We start from the raw sequence: 24,289 nt of genomic DNA, 5'->3' as shown, positions 1-24,289 counted from the left end.
GGTGGGGGGTCTGGGGCTGCGAGAGCTTGGCGTGGAGGGACGGTGGCTTTTGGTGACCCCGAGAGCAGCCTTGTGGGAGCCCCAAGATGGGACCACACTCGCTAACACCAGTTGTGGGGCGGCTGCGGATGGGTCCAGTGTAACAGTCCGAAGTTTGCAGCACTCAGCTTTATCTTAAAGCATTGCCACAATCTTGGCATAGTGCAAAGATTCACCCGAGTTTGTTTCACAGCAGCACAGCGTCATTTTATTTTGCCTAAAGAGTAACAGTCTGGCATTGGGATGTACATAGCTGCAATAAGGCGTAGAAGGGGACTGAAAGTGCCCTCGAAAACTTTCATGCCGACCTCCAGCTGTTCAACCCCTTCTGCATCATAAGCAGAATGACCAGCATTGCATTTGCATCTGTGCTGGGTGCCCTGCCCTACTGATCCCTGTCCCCGGCTCATCTGGGTTACGGTGTCTCCAGAGGAGCCTCTGCTTCCTCCAGCCCTGACGGTTCCATGGTTGGGCACCAGCCAGCGCCTGCACACAGCTCTGCTGCAAAATCTGCTTGGCTCAGCTCTGGGTCAGGGTGGCCAGCTAGGTCGGTTCTGGTCAGTCCTTTAAGCCAGTCTGGCACGCGTAACCTCATTCACTAGTCAAGCGATGCCCAGAGGCATGAGACCACGCAAAGCCCAGGCAGGGCCCTCCTGCACAAGCAGTTGCTTGTATCAACACATGCAGCAGCTCATCCTGAACTTCACTAGCGACAGGGGAGAGAAAGGGAGGACAAGGCAAGCGTCTGCTTTCACCTCCCACATGGGGAGGAGGGGGCAAGACAGCGGCACTTCCATTCAGAGACCTTTGAGAACCTGTGGGTATTAGAAGCCAGGGCAGTGCGGGCTCCCGCTGAACGTACAGGATAGACACGACTGGCTGTCGTGGCTGTGGGGATGAGCTCCAGTTGTTACCGTTATCTGCAAGTGACGGGGAACTAAGGGCAGAGCAGAGGAAAGGAGAACAGCAAAGAACTGCCTGAAAAACAGAAAGAGGAGAGATCCAGAGGAGGCCATGAAGATGCTGGGAGGGCTGGAGCCCCTCTGCTGTGAGGACAGGCTGAGAGAGCTGGGGGGTTCAGCGTGGAGAAGAGAAGGCTCCGGGGAGACCTTGGAGCCCCTTCCAGTCCCTAAAGGGGCTCCAGGAGAGATGGGGAGGGACTCTGGATCAGGGAGGGGAGCCATAGGACGAGGGGGAACGGTTTTACACTGGAAGAGGGGAGATTCCAGCTGGCTTCCCACCATCTTCCTGCAGCGCTTACCCACTTGCGTGCACCAGCTGCTCCCCTGGACAGAAGATCCCCTGCAGGTGCAGGACACACGACAGTCAGCTGCAACTCAGGCTAACAGCATCTAAACTCTTCTCTGCTGGGCAGCGCAAAGGACACAGAGCGAGCCGAGGGGCAGGGAAACCCACTGAAATACTAAATGGCCACCAGCCCCTGCCTTTGGTTGGGAAACAATTTTGTCTGAGTGCTCAGGGAGATTACCTGCACTGCTCAAAGCCTCCTTTAAAAGCAGCGACTTCGCAAATGCCCTCCCCCTCGAGTTTTTCTTTCCCAGATGAGGAAACATGGCCACAGGACAAGAGGTCTACCCAACGCTATGTCGCAGGTAGGGCGAGGATCCCCGTGTTTCCCACATCACTATCCAGCGCTCTGCCCTCTGAGCCCAGCTTCCGCCTTTGCCTCGGCCGCTCAACCCCAGCCACCCGCTTTCGCCACAGCTCGGATGAAGCAGCTCCGAAGTCCAGGCAGGCACCCAGCGCTCCAGCGACCACGGGGAACACGCAGCACTCTTACTTGACAGACATTAGGGACATTAACATAGACAAATGAGATGGGAACAGAACATTCCTACAAGACACGACTTGAATTTATGTTTATTTTATATATATATTTATATATATATACCTTTGTATAGATTAAACTGGTTGGGATTTTATCATATACATTTTTTTGGTATAATACATGAGAAACAGGAATGGGAACATAGCAAATATAAATCAGTACATTCCTTGAGCAAACTCTTTGCCACACTGAGACTGAAAAATTGCATGCAATGGGGAGACAGAGAGAAGGGAAATCAATTATATTTAAAAAAAAAAAAAGAAACAAAGACAATCTAGGTACAACTGTCAACAGAGGAGCAGCACTATATATGGCAAACCTGTATAAATTAAAAGTAAATTCCACTCTGACATCTACTATGCTTTAAAGTGCAATGAAGCCGTATTTATTTACCTACAGAATACAGGAAAGATTACCCCCTCTCCCCATTCCAATCTATCCCTAAAAAAAAAAAAACCAAACCAAAAACCCAATAAAATAAATCTAAAGGATATACATTATCCACAGTCCTATAGAGACACCTACATCTACTCAGTAGCACCAAGAATCTGATATGGGTGTAATTAAAATCAATTAAAACTCGGGAGCAATGGTAACATCTCTTTGCTGCTTTTGCAGACCTCCTGCCCTTTATGAGTGTTGCGGAGGAGAGGCGGCTCTCCCTGCGCCGAAAGCCAAGGCGACGGCCTCCTGTCCCCTCTCCGCCACCGGCCGATCTCTCTTGGCAGTGGGCTACAGACACGCACACGGAGCACAGCGAGAGCAGCTATGGGGGGGGACGGGGGCGGGATGGGGAGCCAAGGCCCCACAGCGAGACCAGCTGAGGGGCGGGGGGGGATGACAGGGACACGACGGGGAGCCGAGGCCCCACACGCGCGCGCGCGGGCGTCCGTGCACACGTGGGTGCGTGCGTGTGTGTGGAGGGAGCGGGGCTACTCTACACGGAGGTGAAGGGTTGTGCCAGTCCAACACACGCCACGAGCCTCTTTGGTGACGAGGCGGTGGGACGGGGCGGGAGGGAGAGGAAGGGAGTCAGCACAGTCCCCCTCTGGTGAGCCTCTGGTTGTGTTGTCTTCCAAGGCCGGGGGCCTGCGCGCCACAGTTCGTCTGTCTCCACATGCCACCTCTCAGCAGGCCTCAGTAGCCAAAGGTCTCCTGGGAAGCATAGACCATGTAGAGGAAGCCATCCTCGTCCTTCTCCTGCTCGTAGATCTCCGAGATGGGTGTAGACACGCTCACCATGCTGTGCTGGTTCACCAGCAGGAAGAAAGCCTGGGTGGGATTCAGCTGCAAGCGGCGCCTGTGGGGGCAAGGGCAGGAGGGCCTGGGTGTAGGCACTGTGACAGCAAGGTCCACCTCCCCCAGCAATGCTGCTTGTACGCCCCCACAGCAGGGCCTGCTCCCACAGGCTCAGGACACGGTGTCCATGAGCCCAGCTGAGCTGCTCGGGGCTCCAAGGCCTCCTGAGCCAGGACTCTGCAAAGCCCCTTTCTACATGCGCTTCTGGCAAGGGCAAAGCAGAGGGGCCTCTTCCATCTGAGGTGAAGGATAGAAGGAGGAGACTGGAATCCTCCTCATCAGCTCATGGAGGGTCCCTACGAGGGAGAGGTCACAGTCCACCACATACTCCTGGGCACCAGAACCTCCTCCAGGGCACCAGAACCTGCCCCCTCTCGGCACCCCCAGCAGTCTGTACCACAACACAAGGATGCCGTGGTTGCCATGTCGCCATTCCCACTCTCAGCAGCTGCCTCTGCCCCCCCTCACCCCACCGCTCTGTGTTCAGGGCCTGTGGGTGAGGACAGGTTCACAACATGCCAGCTGGGGCCACCCCACTCACCGGATTATTTTGACCAATTCACTCATGTTGACATGGTCTGGGACGAGGAACTTGGTCTTGTCCAGCACCGGCAGCTGTTTCTCTCCTTTATAGCGTTCAATAATGACCTGGGGAGAAAGTCAATGGTAGGGTTAGCCACAGTTTACAGTGCCCCAAGCACTGGCCTCCAGGTCAAACATGAATCAAACTAACACAAGTGGAGAAGTTGAGGTGAGGCCCCACTTTGCTTCACCCTCACAGGAAAACAAAAACCAGGCCATGGTGGTGGCCATCAGGTTGGCTGCAGACAGCTCATCAGCAAAGAGCCATCTGCCTGCCTGAGCCAGTTGGTGGAGGGCATCCCAGAGAAGTGACCTAAGGCATCGACTGCTCTGGCTGGCTGAGAAAACAGTAGGCATTAGCGGATTGATTTAGCTACCACCCCTGGCACGCAGGAGATCCGGAAGAGGAGCGAAGTGTATTTTAACATCGCTTTCAGACTGACCAAAACCACAAGTTTTTCTGGCTTGAGACAAGGGTTGAACTCATGGTGCACAGCAAGAGACGTTCTCCTTCCCTTCTGTGCCACAGCGCTGGGCTGCTGCCGTTCAGCATCACCCTGTTTGCTCAGGACGAGCTGCAGATACTCCCAAACAACCGGTTTTTAGAAATCACTGCGAAGCCATGCCTAAGGCATTCCTTCAGGAAGGGGGAGCTTGGATTTCGCCAGTCCCGCTCCTCCTGTTAACACTCAGACACACTGACTCCAAAGAGGCTCAGAAACCCATGGCCACTTCTCCCGTGTGCCACCACCGCTGTGCGGTAAGCTTCCAGGGCGCTTCAGCACAGTGCCACCACAGGGACAACCCGACCTGTCCTCCCCTGAAAAAGGTCTTGCTTGGGAAAGCTCTTACAAAGCCTACATTCTGAAATGGCCACACAATGATTTCTGTTCAGTTTTCCTGCTATTATAATTAAGGAATTCCTTCTGTTAAGACGTGTCTGCTGACAGCTACAACTGCTGTTCTAAATCAGCTTGGAAACGTACTATTTGGATTCTAAGAAACACGGCGTTAGGCAGTTAAAATAAGTAATGACATTCCTTACAAAGCTCCATACGTTCCCATTACAGTGATTCTCCGACTCTCACATCTCTCCAGTACCTCGTTGTTTTCTCCACAGAAAGACACTTACCCACTAGTCAGTTCATCGTCCTCTCCCAGTTGAGACTCAACATTATTTTTTCACTATAAGGCAAGGAGTTCCCATAAATCATTTTCCCAGGTCTTGTCCAAAAAATTATGGGAGACTGCAAATCCCTTTGGACGGCGGAAGGATGGAGCAGCATGCAGAGATCAGGATCCCCAGAAGATGGCTCTGTGGAGCCAAAAGGAACAGGCGAACTTGGGGGAACATTGATTTGCCTTTCCCATCGTCATCTGTTGACACACCAGCCTTTATCAGCAGCAGCAACGTAACTCCTGCTGCCTGGCTACACCAAAGCCAAATCAGACGCTCTGGGATTCTGGGAACGTCTGCTGAGTTCCCCATTCTGCAGGGCTTATCTCAAGGCCCACCAGGATGGGCCAAGCTATGGGGCAGGCAGTTCCTAGACAAGGGAGGGGTGCGAGGCACCTTGGTGAGAGCTCTGCATCTCGCTGCCCTCTGAAGAGCCCATCCTGGACAAAGCTCTCACAAGGGGAGCCCAGGAGCCGGAGAGCCGGACAAGCAGCGCATGAAGGTCCCCATGAGTCCACCAACACATTCTCGCATTGGCCACGTCTCCTCTTGATACTGAGCAAGAGTGCCAGAGAAAAAGACCAGGGAAAGCCAGGTATTGATCCTTCGGTCCCTTTTGCAAGACAGGGACCTGATGAAAGAACAACTGCCTGCAACAGACTAAATCATAGAATGGTTGGAGTTGGAAGGGACCTTAAAGACCATCTAGTCCACCCCCTGCCCTGGGCATGGACACCTCCCACCACACCAGGTTGCTCCAAGCCCCGTCCAACCTGGCCTTGAACCCCTCCAGGGATGGGGCAGCCACAGCTTCTCTGGGCAATCTGGGCCAGGGGCTCACCCCCCTCACAGCAAAGAATTTCTTCCTGATAGCTCATCTAAATCATGCATCAGGATGCCCCTTACCAACCTGCTAAATGTCCCTTCCTCGCTCCAGCAGGAGAGCAGGGAAGGACAAAGACAAGCAGAACCATGCTACTGTATTTTATTTGAATCTTAATTGGACAGATAAGTATTTTGGCTATCAGGAGATGACTAGTCTCAAGGGGCTGGACACTCGCAATAGCCACGTATGGGGATGCTGCTCTGGGAAACACAGAGACAACAGCGGGACCTCAAGATTTTAACAGCAGCTTGCACAAACTACGCAGCTACTGTTTGTGCATGTATTTTTACACGCAGAGAAGGTCCCGTACACCTGGGTTCTGCCTCATTTCTCACTTACATCTAGCAGGAACAGAGGCAGACGTCTCTAATTACCAGCCAGTCCCATCACACAAAGAAAAGCTTCTCAATTAATACAAGAATGGGCCGAGAAGGATGTCCTGGCTGTTAAAGCAGCAGCTGCCTTGTGCCCCGAGCAGACAGAGGGCCTGTCACGTAGAAGAGCTCCAAGAGTTTCTGTTTCCAGAACATGAGCTGCTATTTGGGTAACCCAGCTATGGGAACAGGTGGCCAACGGAAAAAACGTTCTTGTCTAGCTTTGGAGGGAAATGCATGATCAAATGCTAATATTACACCCCTGTGGCCACAGGGCTTGTATACAAAGCCACCTCCGCTCCCGTATCCTCTTCCAAGCTGCTGCCTCAGGCCAGGGGGTTCCTCAGCGTGGGACACCTACTCCTGCAGCCGGAACCCACCACAGATCTCTCTGCAGAAATAACATGAGCTGGGCACAGGTGGGAAGGCTTAGGGCAGAGCCTGGGGTCCCGGTCCCATCACAGAGGGGGCTTGGGCAGCATTTATAGACTCAACCCTTGATCTAGGGCCAGTCTGAAGAGACGGAAAGGGATTTTAGTAGGGAATGGGGCTGGATCTGGCAGCCCGACAGAGGCAAGGCTGCCACTGCTCCATGTCCTCAGCCAGCAGCCAGGCTGAGAATATATTCCCTGTAGGCACACACACACAAATGCGTACGTAACACGTACAGACCTATATACACGGCCAGCCACGGAGATCCACACAGAGCACTCCCACGAACGCAGACAGCACCAACAGCCTCATCCTGTCCCCCACCAGCTGAACAGGGTGGAGGTCCTCCAGGGGGAATGCATTCCGTAACCCCCTCTGTCCAAAAGGTGCTCTGCTGTTGATCCATCTTGAGTGGTGTCAGCCCTGGACGCTGGGTCTGCAGCCCCCCGGCACAGCCCTCGCAGGAGCCCAGAGAAGGTTGTCCCTTCCTCCAAGTCTGTAATTTGGGTTTCCATCCACCGTTGTGCAGGGGCAAGGCATTATTTGGGCTCCCTCACCTGCCATTGCCTCTCTGTGCTCCTCTGTGGGTGTGCAGGTGAGTTTTTTATCACGTAACCTACCAGAGACATCTCTCCAGGGCCAAACACACCCCCAGCCCTCCCTGTCGGCACGAGAGGGGGCTCTCCCCTGACCCACCCCCTGCAGCAGTACAGCCCCCGTCTCACCAGGCCTCGCTGAATTTAGCATTACAGTGCTTTGGGAAATGGTTTGCTCCCATCGCTGCCCAGCACAAGCTGTTCCCCGGTGATTTTAGACTCTCCAGGGTTCACCGGAGCTAGCTTAAAACTTGCAGCTGCTCCTCAACAGGACTCCAGAAGGAGAGCCCTTGGGCCGATAGCAGGCGAGGGCAGGCGTAAGGTCAGCCTATCCTCTAGCAGGGCAGAAGAGATGGTTTCTAAAGCATCTGCTAAGGCTGTGGATGGAGGTCCCAGCGAGAAGGCAGGAGGCCCTCTGCTTGCTCTGCTCGCCCGAGGAGGAGCCACCCCGCAGATGCCTGCAAGGGGCAGCTGGAGGCTCCTTCCCAGCAGAGCTAAGCGTGAGGAGCACCTCGCTGCCACCACAACATGCCCTTCTCAGCAAGAGCTGTGTTCCTGCGCTCAGCGCTTTTGTACCATGGAAGTGCTGCCAGCTTCGGGGAATGCAGAGACAGCAAAGGAGCCCCTGGTGTGAGGTGGACAGGGAAACACTGGGGAGCCCTCCCCATCTCCTGCCTGTCTCCTTATTACACGTGCCCGTGAGGCGTCCTGGGATATGATTTCCCTTCAAACGCAAGCAGAGAACTCCCCGCCTCAGGCAGAGGCCAGGTTATCTGCCTCTTTGTCTCTGGTGGGCACAGACAGACGCACCGCCAGCTCTCTCCCTACGCAGTCCCCCTGCGGGTATGTGGCACAGCCCCTTCCCCAGCTCCCTCTGGAAGTACCCTGATGGAAACAGGAGAGAAACGCCTTTCCCTGGGCACAAAGCCAGGCCATGCACTCCGCAAATCCTCCTGGCCCTCTGTCAAAGCAAAAGGGGACTCGCACAAGGGCTCCGGGTGGAAACTGGAGATGCAAGAAGGGGGCAGCAGCTGTGGCACAGATCGCTGTCATCTCTGTCAGCAACAGCGGCATGACCTGGGCCACCTTCTCCCTAACTCCCCCTGGGCCGTGGGCTCAAACCCCTTTGCTAATTCCAAGTGCCGCTCCAGGGAGGCCAGTCACTCGGCAAACACAGCTCCTGCCTTTCACCAAAGAGCAAGCCCTACTGACAGCCGTTCTGCCTGCACTGCTCAGACCCAGAGCCACCCGCCGGCCATGCTCCGATCCACAGGAGGAGGCTCTGCTCGCAGCCCTACCGCCAAAAGCTACAGACACTGACGTGCAGGGACTTTGCTACGTAAAGGAGAAGAGACGGCACCAACCTTGGTGCCAGGGTCTGATGGGGACCAGGCCTTTAGAGACACTAGTGATACAAACACAGCTGCCCCCCCCCAGCCTTCAACACCCTTCTCTCCTCCTGATTCTTTTTACTGCTCCAGCAGAACCTGCAGCTAGATGTATCCTCCCCTGCCACGTCAGTCAGCCCAGGAAAGCAAAGCAGCCAAGCGTTTAGCCAAGTCCCTCATCCTCTCACGACGCCGGCACTTGGGACACCATCAAGGACAAAAAGGCACCAAACAAAGCGGTCACTGGAGCAGGTTTCTGCCACGGCTGAACCTCCCCAGACAACCACACCAGTGGCCAGGTCCTGATGACGCAGAAGCCTTCTCCCGGGGCATGTGGTGTTAGACCCCAACACAAAGAGCACTCCAGCCATGGACGTTCTCCCACCACATTTCAGTAATGCCAGTAAAATTCTGCATGTGGATGCAGAGCTCTGGCTCCTTCTGTTCATTTCCCAGGCAACACACATTTGTGTACAGGCACTTGATACATGCATGTGTGTACATTTTATGCACAACTTATTTCTAGCCTGTCCTTGTTGCTAGAGCCTTAAGGCATCGTAACTAGCTCTGCCACAACTCTGGAAAAATGCAGAGCCAGCCTAATGCCATGAAAACCATGCTAAAAGTGGCAGTTAATAAATGTGTAGATGAGATGGCATACTGTTATTTAGTGTGCTGCGAGGGGCAAGTCCTGCTCTGCTGAGCTGACAACACGTGGACACCACGGTGGTGGTGAGAGAGAAGAAAAAGAAAGAATTATTTTTGCTAGAAGACGTGGTGCTAAAATGAAGAATGAGGCAGGAACGGACTAGTATGTGCCAAGAGCAGTGAGAGATTGTATGCCATTTTAAGACATGGCCACCGAGAGTGAGCTGACCTACGAACGCATCCCATTTTTTGGTCACACATCCAATAGTATTGCAAATAATAACTCGAGTGAGCCCAGTGTACGTTATTTCTCTAAGTTCTCCACCTTCTCAGGAAGAGAAATAAATACTCAGCTAGGATACCAAAAGCACACTCACAGCCAAAGAGCAAGACAGCATATTAGGTCTGACATGGACAGGAAGAACCGGAGGCGATTCATGGAGCCTCACCTACGCGTTCTCAACAAGAGATGCTGGGAAAGCACAGACCGGGTGTGATTGTTCGGCTAGGTTATGAAGTGTCCTAACAGAGCCTCTTTGCTTTCAGTACAGCAAAGATCATCTCACACATCATTCTCTGGGCAGATGCAGAGAAATCCTTACCAGGTTATCCAGGAAAAGTCAGGCAGCTACTGCAACAACAACAAAAGGCCATTTCAGAGTTTTCTCCTGCTGCGCTGGCTTGGAAGTAGATTTGAGATCAAACCAGTTCCTTGCCTCTAGGGTGGGCATGAATCACTGAATGCTTTGGGTTGGAAGGGACCTTAAAGACCATCCAGTTCCACCCCCTGCCCTGGGCAGGGACACCTCCCACCAGACCAGGATGCTCCAAGCCCCGTCCAACCTGGCCTTGAACCCCTCCAAGGATGGGGCAGCCACAGCTTCTCTGGGCAACCTGGGCCAGGGGCTCACCACCCTCACAGCAAAGAATTTCTTCCTGATATCTAAATTTACCCGCTTTCAGTTTAAAACCATTACCCCTCATCCTGTCGGTGTACTCCCTCATAAAGAGTCCCTCCCCATCTCTCCTACAGGCCCCTTTTAGGTACTGGAAGGCTGCTGTAAGGTCTCCCCAGAGCCTTCTCTTCTCCAGGCTGAACACCCCCAACTCTCTCAGCCTGCCAATGAAGCTTAAGAGAAAGCCTGCCTTTTGTGCTGCTGAGAATGCGGTCTACTGTCGAGCTGCTGGCGTGCACAAGGCACTGGAGGCTTATGGAGAGCGTCCCGTGTTGATTCTGGAGAGCAAAGTTTTGTGACCTCCGTGGCTGACTGGTGGAGGCTGCCCAGCAGCACAGAGGGGTCGTGAGAACAAAGGCTAACGCAGAACAGCAAGAACGACAACTTACCGGGATTTTGTTTGGATGCTGCTCTCGGATCTGCTGTACTTCTTTACAACGATCCGCTGGAAAGAAAGAAGGAAAGAAAGAAGTTAGAAACATCCGGCTGCACTAGTTCAGGCAAAAACGAGGTAACCACCCTGCAAGCCACAACCGACAAAAGAAATGCAAACTCTTTTCATCAGCCTCTTCTGAACATTTGCAGCAGTAGACGGTCAGCCAGACGTCAGCTTCACGGATCGACCCTTTGTGGCTTCCAACCACCCCAATCAGCCCCCAAGGCCGGGACATGCTACCCTGCCCGGTAAAACTGGACAACACACGTGGAAATTAAATGACTTAAATGAGACCATAAGGATTACAAAACTCTATTCCTAAATCTACCTTAAGCACCTGCAGCTCATGACCGTCCGTGCCAGGTAGCAACACAGCTTTAGGGTCTCGGCTCTGGAAGTTCAGGCTCTTTGTGTCTCCTGGCTGCTTCCCCAGAAGAGATGATTCTCCACCTGGGGCTGGGTTTTAGCCATTTCCTTCCACCTGTTGCACACTTCCAAGAACTATCTGGCACAGTGCCTCAATCCAAAAGAGACAGGCCTTGCCAAGGAGGACTCCTGCGCTATCATAGATCTACTTAGCAGCTACAACAGCTATTGGCCTGACAGAATGTATTTCTAGACCTGTCGTGGAAACAGGAAGAAAAACTTAAGCAAGGAGATGACCCACGTACTGAAAGATTGTTTTTCTGCAGTTCTCACACTTTCTAACCCATTTTCCTCCAGAGTTCATGTTTACTGAGATGCACAACAGGCAGCACGTAAAAGCTTGTACGCTCTTTGAGCTTACAGGAGGCTTTCAATGCCCCCTCACTGCTTTACAAGAGGGGTCTCCACTTTACACAATTCAAAACAGCAGAAAGGAGGGGAAAAAGCCATACCAGGGCCAGGTATGGCTCTGTGTGTGCTCCTCCTGGGATGCTACAGACCTGCACTCCTCCTTGTGTCACCATTACTCTGGGAAGTGCTTCACAGCCTGCAAGGGCCCATCTGAAGTGCCCAGGAGAAGCAGTTTCATGGATCACAGTAGGTAAAACCAGGTGGTGAAAGCTAACGACTAAGGACTGCCTAGAAATGTCAGATCTGGGTACCGCATGCTCTGCCGTGGGACCATCCTGCCACAGCACCCGCTTCAAGCCTGACTGCCATGACCTGCTCCATGCAGCCCCAGCTTCTCAGGACCCACCAGGACCACATAGGGCAAGATAAGTGCATGTGTTTGAGTGTGTTTTCTCCCCACAAACATTGAGCATTTCTCCTCTAACCACTCAATAAAACCTTATTCCTTATAAATTGAATTTGGCTAGATACCACTTTGGGAAGAGACTGGAGTTTCATTAGAGGCCACAGGACTACAAAATCACTGGACCACAGAAGCTTTTGAGCACCATTTCTGTCTCCTCTGAGAGGAAAATATATCCCTCTACTAGGAATTGCTAGACCTTTCTTCTGTAGGAGTCTATGGGCTAGCAAGACGGAGCAAGATTATTTGGATTTAATGGAAAATTTGGGCATGTTTGTTTTGGGGTTTATGACTGAAGCTGTAGTTCCTCACATTTCCTATCCAATTCACCCTATCCAATGCTCCAGGGCATCCAGAGTTATCCTTGTGATAACAGACAATTTTCCCCAGAGGTCCCAATCAGCAAGGAGTTATGCAGAAATCAGCACTGCACATGACGCTGGCACAGCAGTGCCTCTTTGGGAATGCTGAAGGACACAGCGACAAGACGGACCCAAGGCACAGCATCCAACTCGAACAGCCAGCCAGAAGCGTGCCCCCCGCTTCTGCGGAGTTCTGCTCCCTCGTGTTCACGGTGTACGAGCTTCAGCAGGACAGAGCATCTGAAAGGCTGGAGAGCCGGAGCAGGAGTGGACAACACTTACCAGCATAAGGACTTTAGGCAGCTTGACTGCAGTCAACTCAGACGTGCTGGGTATTAACAGCGCCTGCAGAAGCTGCGTGTCCTCATGGCTGGCTAGTTTTTCTGGCTTCGCTACCCACCCTACCATGCATGTCTCTCCAGACTATCAGATGGCCGTGTGGGTGAACTTCCTAGACATCGTGCGTTTCCCTGCAGGGTCACAGAACTGTTTGCAGAGGAAGCCCCAACAATGCAGGTAATTATCAGAAGGGTCTGAGAAGCAATTCGCCACAGGCAAATTTGCAGCCTTTGCATGTTATCATGGCTAGTAATGTCGGCAATCTCAGAGCAACTAACTGGCCTAGGCTGCACATGCCGAAGGGTAGCCACATGCCCGATAGCCCTTTGTGCTCCCTGGAACACTACCAACTCCAGCACAAGGCTGGCAGCCATCACCACCTTCGCTTCCACAGAGGTGCCCATCACACTGAAAAAGATGCCACACCAAGAACAAAACAGTACATCATCTACCCAGCCACACGTTAGGGTCTCAGGATACCACCCCTGGAACCACAGGCCTTTGTCCCTGAGGGACAGACTGCAGGTGCCTCGGGCAGAGGCAGGTCAGACTGCTGCTGCAGCACGTTCCTACCAGGTCTTGCCGACTCAGCAGGAATTAAGAGCATGAGCCACCAGTGATAAAGCTCTCAACTAGCCTGAAGTCTGATGTACCATAGTGGCAGCTCCCCTGTCCCACTCTTTTAAGACCCACCAGGTGCCCAGGGCCTGGTCCCTCTGCTCAGATGGGCCCAGGGTTTTGCAGCCTCTCTGATCTCAGAGGACCCCATGGGAGGTGGCTGATCCGCAGGTCACCACAACGCCATGGCAGTAGGTGCTGCTGTGCTCCAGGAGCTGACGGATCCCTTCAGCAGGTCCATGTGATTTCAACCACAAGCACCTAGAGCCCTGCAACGCTTCCTCTGCCCAGGAGATGCCCGTTTCAGAAACTTCATTCAGGAAGGCAGGTGGGAGCAACCCCACCTAGGCTGTCGAAGTGCCTGAAGGTTCAGGCAGAAGTTTCCAGGCCATCTGAAGCTCTGTCCCATCCTATCCTTGGACATCCAGCCGAGCAGGCCTGGGAATCAGGAGAAGCTATGCTGCATCAAACCCTGCACAAGGGTAATTTCTGTGTGCACAATAGTTCAGGGGCTAGAGATCTCCTGGAAGAAATAGGTGATGGTTACCCACACCCTCAGCCTGGAGTGGGAGCTAGAGATTGATCCTGTGTCTCACGAAAGCATCTTCCAACATCACACAGCAAGGAATGGCTATAAATACCACCTTTAATTTAATGTATATGTAGGCTAATCTGAGTCACAGGACTAGAGAAAACCACTAAAGGTGCCTTCAGAGAGGCCCCGATGGAGATGCCAGCCCAGCACCCCAGCCTACACCACGGCCGCTCCCTCCACCCTTTCACTAGCATTGTCCGCACACTCACGTTTCATACGTGACAGGTCCGATTGTACAAGCTTTTATCTTCTCCTGCAGCTCTCCCAAATTATAGCTGTGCTAATTGAGATTAAGACTTTCCCGTTTTCTGTAGCACCTGGCTATAGTTAATCCTTAGCCTATATGTAAAGTGAACCAGAACTGTTTACACAACCCAGCCCCTATCTATATTTTTCCCCCTCCCTCCTCACTGCAAGGAGAGGCAAAACACCACGCCTGACTTCAGCACCTTGGGGGCTCCAAGCGAGAGGGGACGGAGGGGCTACAGTCTGCTGCTGCTGCCGCCAAGGAGCTGAGCAAAGAGGAATGAACCGCAGGCAGAGGGAAGGGCACCGGCTCCGCTCCCAGCTGTGGGCACTGCACATCTGCCACGAGGGACACCGGGCTCCTCCCCAGTGCCAGGATGTGAGAGCTCCAGATAGCAGCAAGCTAAAAAACACACACTTTTTACTGGTTATTCCTAGCAAAAATTCACTGCTAGGGCCTACTGAAAGACCGGGGTATTTTTATAGCATTGCATATGCCAGGAAAATTGCCTATTTCTCCTCCAACTGCTGTTTCAACGGTTAAGTACCAACAACAAAGCTTGCAAATTGCCCAAAACACCAGAATCTCAGCTGTTTTCTTGACAGAGGTCCTTCCCAAGCTGTTCTCCCAAAGATGTCACAACGTATCCCATGGCGATGCAGGATGAGACTATCACGACAGTTAAGGAGAACAGCAGAAAAATTTAAGCCAGACTTTCCGAGCATTAACCTTAACCTTTTTTATCAGCGGTGCCCAGGAACCCTGGCTACGGGAGACAGGTCTCTGCTGTGCAGACACAGGACAGAAGGACAGCCTTGGATGCAAACGAGCTTAATCAGACAAAAGATACAGATGGCGGAACAGAAGGAAAACACATGGCAAGTTCTCCAACAGTGCAGTTGTGTAAGGGACGGCATTTTTCAGGAGACACTAGACAAACACTGGTCAGGCACCAGTGCTGCCCTGGGGCAGCAGATGGACTCTGCGACCAGCCCTGCTGCCTGTCACCAACAGGAATGTGGTTCAGAAAACTCCATTAAGAAAAAATACCACCTTGGAACATCATCAAGGTGCCACCGGCTCAACAGCTCTGGAACTGAGCAAGAGCTGTGTGTGGAAGGCACAGCAGAGAGTAGAAATTCAGCCATGAGCCCCTGCCTCTTCCTGCGGTCCCTCGTCCCAGGGCTCTGGGGAGCACGCAGACGTCCCCACCGCTTGCCGCCAGCCCGGTGGCTTCCTCATGCCACCCACAAGACACTCTGCCAGCCAGCTTGGGGGTGATTCTGACTGACTCAGATCTGAAGCAGATGCAAAAATAAATACATTTCTTCAAGAAGCTGCTGCGGTCAGTCCCGGGGCAGAGGGTTGCTGTAATACAGTACTCTCTCCACAAGATTTTCTGCAAGGAGAGGAGGAAATGGATGGTTTTAAATCAGGATATGTCTGGGATGAGCTGCCAACTGCTGAAGACACAGGCAAGTTATGCAGGTCATTCCAGATGAACGTCAATAAATATTTTTATAATATCACACCACCCTAAGGCCAGCCACCTCTAACCACCAGGAAATACACCCCTGCGTATGTGTCAGGGCTCACAGGAGAGCTGAGCTGACCTGGCCCTGCCCAACAGGCCAGCGGCACCCTGGGGAGAGCGAGAGGAGAGCAGGGCAGAGCCTGAGGCCAGCCGTGCCCTGGGACAGCTGTCCTCACCATCAAGACAGGGACGATGTCCCAGGCTAGGAAGGACAGCAGTGCTGTAGAAATCTGGCAGTGATTCTGACTGTTGGTCGCGCTTTACTCCTCCTGTCTGCAAAGCTGGGGGGGTCCGGACAGGATCAGCAACTCAGGACCAAAACTACAGTTTTGAGCTTGCTGTCTGATAGAAGGCGTCTCTGCAACACAGTGTCGGCAGAGCCCGATGCTCCATTGTCACAGGAAGGAATTACCAACAGGGACACGGGGCAGCTGATGATCTGTCTGCACGACTATCCACTTCGCTGTTACAGCTGCATTACAGGACACGTCATGCCTGGAAGGATTTTTCAATGCCTAGCTCCTGGAGCCCCAGGATTGCCGAAGGATCTCAGCAGTCTCACTCATTTGCATAAATTCCCAATCTTCCCGGCTCCAGAGTAGAGCTTGAAAATGAATTTTGAAAGACAAACAGGAACCGCCCTCGTATGATTTTTTTTTAGCAGTTTCAGAATTTAATTGAGTATGATTTTGAGCCTGGTTCCAGGAATGAGTATTTGTATCCAGCAAATCCATGGTAAGGGCTCAGCTCGTGGCCAAGCAGAGCCAGACGACAACTGTGAAATCTAAATTCGTGTCCAGGCACTTGTTCTCTGGTTGCCCAGTACCACGTCACCCCTGCCATGGTCCATGCAGGGCGAGCGCTGGCCTCCATCATTCGACCAGCTGAAAACAGGGCTTCTAACTCACTACACCTCCCGAGCACGGGGGGCGCACAGGCAGCGCCTTCTGTGCCACGTTTGAATGGCAGACGGAGTGTTTACACCAGAGTTCCAGATAAGGAGCTGGGTTTTTTTCTCAACATTTAATCAGAGATTCATTAGCCTCGGGAAGAGAACAGTAAGTTCCCTGTCCTCTGCAAGGGCTTCCCTCTAGCTTTCGTTTGACCTTTTCTTTCGTCTTGACAACCTTCACTATTATAAGTCTCCAAGACGGCAGGAACGCACACGAATTTCTCAGAACTGCTCAGGACACTTCAAATTGCACAAACAAAGAACTGGCACACTTTATAGGACTGTATTTTAATGTGGAACACCACAAACGTGCACAGAGACTTTGCACAGCCCGGGTCATTGCTATTTGTGCACAAACATGCCTGGGCACGCATCTGCGGGGCCTATTTGGGGAGACGAGCCAGACGCAGCAGTCCTGAATTTGTTCCTTCCTTTTCTCTCACGGCCTATTTCCAAACTGCCTTCTGAAGACAAAAGGCAGCAAACAACTGCATGACCACGGAGTCGGAGGTGTTCACACGCTGCAGGTCGACCGCAGAACGTCACACAAGCAGGGTGACACACGGGAACACCTCCTGAGTGACCCTCCTGGCCGTGATCCCCCCAGGACCGACCACGGAAGGCACACAGGAGCCAAGGGAGGTGACTGGTCCGTGGCTCACGGCTACTCAATGACAGAAGCAGCAAGAGTCTACCAGTCTCACAGCTCCTGCGTTCGTCACCCTCCACCCTTCTGGCTCAAGGGGATATCTGAGGTTTTTGTAGTGAAAAAAAAATTAAGTCATGAACAAAGGACATACAGGTTTTATTATTCCCAGCTGCCACTCAGGACATTTTGTTATGTAAAAGAATAGTAATAATAATTAAAATAAAAATCAATATTTGTGGTCTACACATCTAGCTGGCATTTGTTCTGGATGTTTTTTCAGTTCTTCTTGTACCAATACTTTCTTCAGTGCTGACAATTAACCCTGCATCAAATCGCGTCACCGAATGTCCTCGGTAATTAACAGAACTAGACCCAGGCAGCTACGCGTCAGCTTGCAACAGCAGCCTCATTTCAAGGAATCCCAGCTCTTCCAGCACAACTGCCAGAGCACAAATACCGGGTACGAGGACAAGCTGACTCACTAACCAACCTCAGATCAAGATCAAGACGCTTTTCCAAGCCACCAACAAGCAAATCCATTACGAGAAGCCCAGGATGGCTGGTACAAGCCCGGCTGGCTCACAGTAGACGAGTTCCCAGAGAAGGCAACGCTGCCAAGAGCGTTCCCTTCCTCCAAAGGGAAGCGGCTTCCCAGAACCGAAGGCAGATCTCCCAGAGGACTGAACCTGGGATGGGAATATTCAGCGCAGAGAGGCTGAGGTCAAACCTCGATGTTTGTCCCCTCGGCAGGGGCGTACGTGTCCTGCTGCGAAGTGCCTCCACGTCGGCAGGACGCTGCAGCACGAGGCCACCTTCCTTTCAGTTACCCAACCACTGGTGTGGGTTTACGGTCCATGTTGGTAACCACACCGGTTACAGGCTGCCTTGCAAACAAGGCCTGAAGCCTGCTGTCACCTGCAGAGCCGAGCAGCCCGTCCCAACCATCGCTCCAGGAACAGTGGGAGGTGCAAGCGCTGCCCGATGCTCCCAAGGACTCCCGCTCTTTATGGGAAGCGCAGCGGTGTCGTCAGGCGGCCGCACATACTCTCTACAGCCAGGACACCCTGTTCCTACGACACAGACCGCACCTTTGTTTTGGGAATTGTTTTGGACTCCTACAATGGATCTGACTATGCAGAAGGCAGCTGCCTCCATGTCCACAGTCGGGTCCAGCACACGGAAGCAGGGGGTTACTGTCAGATTTTACCCCTATGCACCCAGACCAAAGATGCTCTGCCACAGAGGTGTCAAGGACCGGACCAGGTCACAGAGCATCATCCTCTCACCACTAATGGCACATCAGATCGGGGGAGAAAGCACTCGGTGTCCTCAACACACCTGGGCTCAAAGCCCTGGCATTTCCCAGCCAGTCCCTTTTTCAAGTCCTCAAAAATGAGGAACAGAAATCAAGAAATTTTATTCAGAAGAGACCCAAGACAAAGCAGATGAACAAGTCAAAGAAAGTCATGGAAAAACAAATCTCAAAAATACAAGAAGGAGGAAAACATGCACCAAGGAAGGCAGAATTTTCAGCAGGGGGCAGCAGATTGAGACCTAAGCAAGGCACTGGCCATGAAACCGGAGCTGGGTTCCTTTTGTAAACAGGCACACTCCTGACTCTGCCTTTTCTCTGTGTTTTTGGAACCGTTCCACTTCTACAAAGTTTTGAAGACTTAAAAATGAAGCCATTCTGAGGGGACAGTGTCGCTTGGCAATGTTTCCCATCAGCCCTCTCCAACTGCCTTGTAAACAATCACTTCCCGCTCCTGTTGTGTAATGATCCGAAGAGGAAAACAAGCTGTATTTACTTTCTCCAACCCAGTGATCCCAGCCCTGACCCAAAGCAACTGCGTGGGCTGCCAGGCTGCCTCCCCCTCCTCCTCCTCCCAGCCAGCCGCGCTCCTCAGACCAGTCAGCAGAGAGAGTGAAAGGGCAGAGGAAAGTACACAGAAACAGGGAGCACCAAACTCCCTTGTCCCCCCACTCCTTCCCTCCTGGGCTATTTTAATCCTGCTCTCTTTCAACTACTCTGAGCCTTGGATTTTGTTTTCCTTCTGGCTCACGCAGAGGCTGAGCGATCTGCAAAGGCAAACCGGACTCCTCCTGACCATAATAAGCTGATTCTCACCAGTTTAACAGTAGGTAGCTACTAAGGGTGCAATTTAGGACTTCACCGCTTTTAATACGTAGTTTAGGAGAACACAGCAGGTGCCAACCAAGTATCACAGGGCACCCAGACTTAATTTTATTCTTGTTTGTGCACGTTCACCGGTCTCGGTGGCCATGGCAGGTGGCGGCTGGGTAAGCATTCAAGGCCGGAAGGGTTGCACCAATATATTACCAAATATTTACAGTTTCCAAGAGAGCAGCGAGGGGTTGGATCAGCAGTTCAGTAGGAAAAAGCTCCAATTTTAAAACTCACGTAGGAAACACGCCCTCACCTGCGTCTGAACAGCATCTGACACAAACTGAGGCCTTGTTTGGCACGAATACACTGATTTCAACATTATTCAGGCAAGCGACGCTCAATCGATGTCCCCCTCGGGATGTGACCCACCAGAAACATGCAGCTCTCCCAGTGCCAGCTGGCAAAGGTCAAGAGGGACAGCAGCTGATGTTTCATCTGATTTCACTATCAGGCCTGGCAATCAAATCTGGTACCTCATGTGGTGACCTCCTTGTCACTTGAACTGTCCCAGCGTGCACATTTTACAAAGGGACAGGTACAACACGAGCATTAACTCTTCTGGCTCTCGGGAATGATCAGAGAGGCTCCACCAAATTCTTGGAACCACAACTACTCCAACGCTAACAAGACGGGGCGCAGGGAAGGTGATTCTTGACGAGGTCATCATGCTCTGACAGTCAGAAATGTAAAGGTTGAAACCCAGGGAAAGAGCGAAACACAAATATTTGCCTCTTGGCTACCACCCTCGCTCGGCATTAAGAGCCCCTCGCAGTGGTCGCCCCAGCTCCCTGGAGGGATGCACGGGGGGGGTGACACCGGGGGGGGGGGGGTGTGTGACACCGGGGGGGGTGACACGGGGAGGGTTTCGTGCGCTCAGCCCTGTCCTGCGCCCCTCCCCCCTGCTCCGACAGATTTGTTATTCCGGGCTGGATAAAAGCCGGGGGCTGCCCGAGCGGCAACCCCCACCGAGGGACAACCACCCCGCCCGATGTGAAGCACATATGCACAGCCTGTCCCCGTACAGCCGGCGCCTGGCGGGGGGGGGCTTTAAACCCGCCCTCCGGCTCCAGCGCAGCCCTCCCGGGGCTGCCGTCCCGCCGCTCGGCCGGGCCCGGCACCGAGCCCCCCCCGCCCTCCCCGGGCTGCCGTCCCCCGGAGCGGGTGGGCGCCCCGCCGCGCTGCCGGCCGGGATGACATCACCGCGCGGCGGCTGCGGCACCGCCGCCCCCCGGTCCCCCCAGGTCCTTCCCGCCGCCCGCCCTCACACGGCGGAGCCCGGCCGAGCCTCCGGCCGCCCCGCGGCAGGGGGAGACGGCGCCCAGGAGGTCCGCGCGGCGGGGAGCGCAGGGAGGGAGGCGCGGGGACCCCCCGCCCGGCTCACCGAAGGTGCGGCGCTGCTTGAAGGGCCGGTCCGAGGGCATGGCGGCCGGGCGGGCGGGGACGGCCGGGCCGGGGCGCGGGTGCCGGCGGCGGCTCCGTCTGGCGGCGCGGCCTGCGCTGGGGCTGCGGCGGAGCGCGGCGGTGACGTCAGCGCGGCACGCCCGGAGGGGGCGGGGTTGGGCGGGGTCCCCCCCCCCAGGCGGCGGCGGGAGCGGGGGGCCCAGCGGTGCCGGGCTGGGCCGGGGCCGGTCCTCGTCACGGAGCGGGTTGAGGGGAGGGACCTCAGAGACCACCCAGTGCCACCCCCCTGCCCTGGGCAGGGACACCTCCCACCAGCCCAGGCTGCTCCGAGCCCCGTCCAACCTGGCCTTGAACCCCTCCAGGGATGGGGCAGCCACAGCTTCTCTGGGCAACCTGGGCCAGGGGCTCACCGCTCTCACAGCAAAGAATTTCTTCCTGATATCTCATCTAAATCTCCCTCTTTCAGTGTAAAACCGTTCCCCTCGTTCTACGTCTCCCCTCCCTGATGCAGGTCCCAGCCCATCTCTCCTGGAGCCCCTCTGGGCACTGGAAGGCCGCCGTTGCCCCCGCACTGTCACAGACCGGCCTCTGCCCGGCGGAGGGGCCCTCTCTGAGGAGAGAAGCACCCTCGGGCCGAGGCTCTCGGGGGTGCTGGAAGGAGGGGGCGGGTGTCAGTGCCTCAGCAGCTTCTCCTGGCACTCCCAGCTCAAACCTCTCCCCGGTGACATTGCCATTCCTGTCACCGTGGTCTCCGTCACCGCACGCCGCTGCTGCGAGGCCCGTGGAGGGGAAGCACCAGAGGCAGATGCCTGCCCGGACCCTCCGCACCACTGCATCTACAGGCAGCAGACCCGCACGCTAACTCATCTCACCAAGATCTTCAGATATTTGCAATGCCCACGGTGACCCCCATCATCTCTCACCTAACGAGTCTCTCGTCTTCCCCACTGCCTTCAGAGCCACTTCTACGCTGAATATTTTAAAGACCGCAGCACGACTACAAATAGGGCAGGCTATTTCTGGAGCTACCATAAACGAATCAAAAAACAACCGCAAACAGAATGTCAACGTCTCAGGAAAAGCCATCTTTAATGTTCCTCCTCAATGTATGCCGCAACGAGAGCCGTATTCTGCCGGAGCAACATTGCGTTGTTTACAGGGAGTTGGCACGAAACACAAGGGAACACAAAATGTTAAAGGATTAAGTACAACCTTGGTAAAAAGAAACATGGAAGATGCATCTATTAAAAAAATGCTCCAATTGTTAGAAGTGTCACCAATTAGAAGAAAAATATATGTAACTACAATCAAATTCTTTTTTCCTTGTAGTTTACCCAGAAAAGGAAACAATTACTTTCCCAGCTAACATAATGGATTCTCCTTGACCAAGCAGTAGCAGTAGTTAATTAAACACATACTGGTAAGGAAGTGTAAGCTCTTCAGATTCACTTTTACAATTAAGATATAGGTACAGACATTCATTTCCAATATAGCTCCTTTTAATCATACAATACATAAGGGAAAGCAGCAATGTGGAATCAGACATGGCAAGCCGATCAACGTTAGAGACTGTATCCTCAAGCAAAGGATTTTTTTATTGCTATTGTTATAAAGCATTAAGTCCTTTTTGATGAGAGGCATGAGGAACTCTTTCTAATTTAGTGATCTGATCCCCAATTTTACCCATGCAGACCTCGGTGCAGGACTGGGGCCATAATTCCATGGAAGATTATTCATACAGCCAGAGTGGGAGAGAAGACACTGGTTCGTGGAAGCTCCGGAGCTTCTCAGCATGTTAATGTATTTACAAAAATGGGACACGGATCAAGGAAGTTTTACTTCTAATACAGCAGAGTATTATTTATAGACTTCTTCCCTTCAGCTCTCCTGAAAAATCTTGCACACGCTAATACCTCTCTTGCCTGTTCTTAATGATGTCATCAGCAAAACTCCTTATTTCAGGAGGTGGACTTTAGATCCAAAAACCCCAGATCAGTCAAAGGTCTAAAGAAGATGGAAGGACCCAGCTGTACCAACCCAGCCCCTGGAAGCTGGCCTAACGCCACCCAGGACCAAGGAGCAGCTTTACACGTGCCAGCATTCCGACAGGGTGAACAATAAGCACTCCTGGATGCTTGCAAAACCGTGCTGAGAGGGGAACCTCCCCGAAGGAATCCTGCCCTGCTGGTAAAGGAAGGGTATTTTTGTCCACAGAAATTGTGTTGATGCTCAGGCTTCTGCTGACACGGCAGCGTTTGTCAGAGCTCACGGCCCTGCACACTCCATTACACTGGCTCAAGGAGCTGCTGCTCTAAGCTAAGGCCAGCCTGTATCGGTGTAACTGCCCGTGCCAGGCTTTCATCCCCTCCAGACGTAGCTATACATAACAAAAGTGGTAAGACAAGATCAAACATAAACGCCCTGTACACGAAGAGGAGTGAAGAGGATGCACTCCTCAGTCATCTCGGGCAGAGGAAGAGTTGCTGGAGCAAACACAAGCTGGAGCAGCTTCAAAGAACTGCCGTTAAGACCCATGGAAGATGTTTCTACAAGCCCATCTCTTGCAGTATTGACATGTTATCACTTCCATTCCCCGGCCAGAGCCTTATCTTGGAGCAGAGTCAGCATGGGAGCACATCCTTGGGCCTCAAGTGCTGCTGTTCACACCCCAGAGCCATACCCCCGACTTCCTTTCATTAGCTTGGTAATGCGTTAGGGTCTGTTTTCTGCGTCTCAGCAGCAAACGCTTCCTCTGCCTTCAGAGAGGGACCCATCAAAAGTGACTTCTCCAAGACAGCAAATCAGGCCAGTCTCCAATCGCAGCACAAAGCAGCTCTACGGCAAAGATCTCAAAGGTTATTCAAGTCCTCTTTTGGGCCACCTCCTCATCCTTTCTGGATAGAAAAAAGGACTGGAACCATAATGCTTGTTTTTCTGTTGTTCCTCAATGTGACAATAATTCTACCATACGAATGACTAGGCCCAGACTCAGCAAACACAGCACAAGAAGCAGAACTTCATCCCATCTCTTTCTTGAACCTCTTTAAGGTAACTCAGGTAAAGTGAAATCCTCCCAACTTGCATACAAAGGAATTGCTTCCGCTCAGATCTGTGACTCTTTTAAGCTCCTAATCCAAATAAGACACTTTTTTCCCCTATAGTAAGTATCTAAATGGAAGTTGTTCTTCAGCTTCATCCACCCCTTCCCCTTTTTTTTTTAAAAAACATTGAATTAACTTTGAATGCCAGCATAAAGGCAGCACTAACATGGCATAGGCAAGGCCCTGTCCTGACCAGATGGATGTGACAAGCTCCTCCAGACTCCCAAACCAGCTTCTTCAAGAGCCCTTTATTCAAATCCCTGAGTATATTTCAAGTCCAACTGCTAACAGTCCTTGGAAGAAAACCCCCAAACAAACAAAAAAAAACCCCAAACCCAAGCCAACCCCCAAAACCTCTCCAAACCCCCAATCAATCAGCATATAGAAGGAACTCAGTAATT

The 24,289-nt window shown here is 52.9% G+C and overlaps 1 protein-coding gene across 1 annotated transcript; it reads right to left on the bottom strand.

Moving 5' to 3' along the window:
* Positions 1 to 1,895: 1,895 nt before the first annotated feature.
* Positions 1,896 to 20,924, bottom strand: MAP1LC3A (microtubule associated protein 1 light chain 3 alpha). Its single transcript, XM_063349930.1, has 4 exons — positions 20,768 to 20,924; positions 10,616 to 10,671; positions 3,729 to 3,835; positions 1,896 to 3,188 (listed from the first exon to the last, which is right to left on the bottom strand). Exons 1-4 carry the CDS (start codon positions 20,805 to 20,807, stop codon positions 3,026 to 3,028), a joined length of 366 nt encoding a protein of 121 aa, XP_063206000.1. The 5' UTR covers positions 20,808 to 20,924; the 3' UTR covers positions 1,896 to 3,025.
* Between the last annotated feature and the right edge of the window lie 3,365 nt (positions 20,925 to 24,289).

This window comes from Chroicocephalus ridibundus, chromosome 12, assembly GCF_963924245.1.
Source record: "Chroicocephalus ridibundus chromosome 12, bChrRid1.1, whole genome shotgun sequence".
Classification (NCBI taxonomy): domain Eukaryota; kingdom Metazoa; phylum Chordata; class Aves; order Charadriiformes; family Laridae; genus Chroicocephalus; species Chroicocephalus ridibundus.
This window is presented reverse-complemented; position numbering and strand designations above follow the sequence as displayed.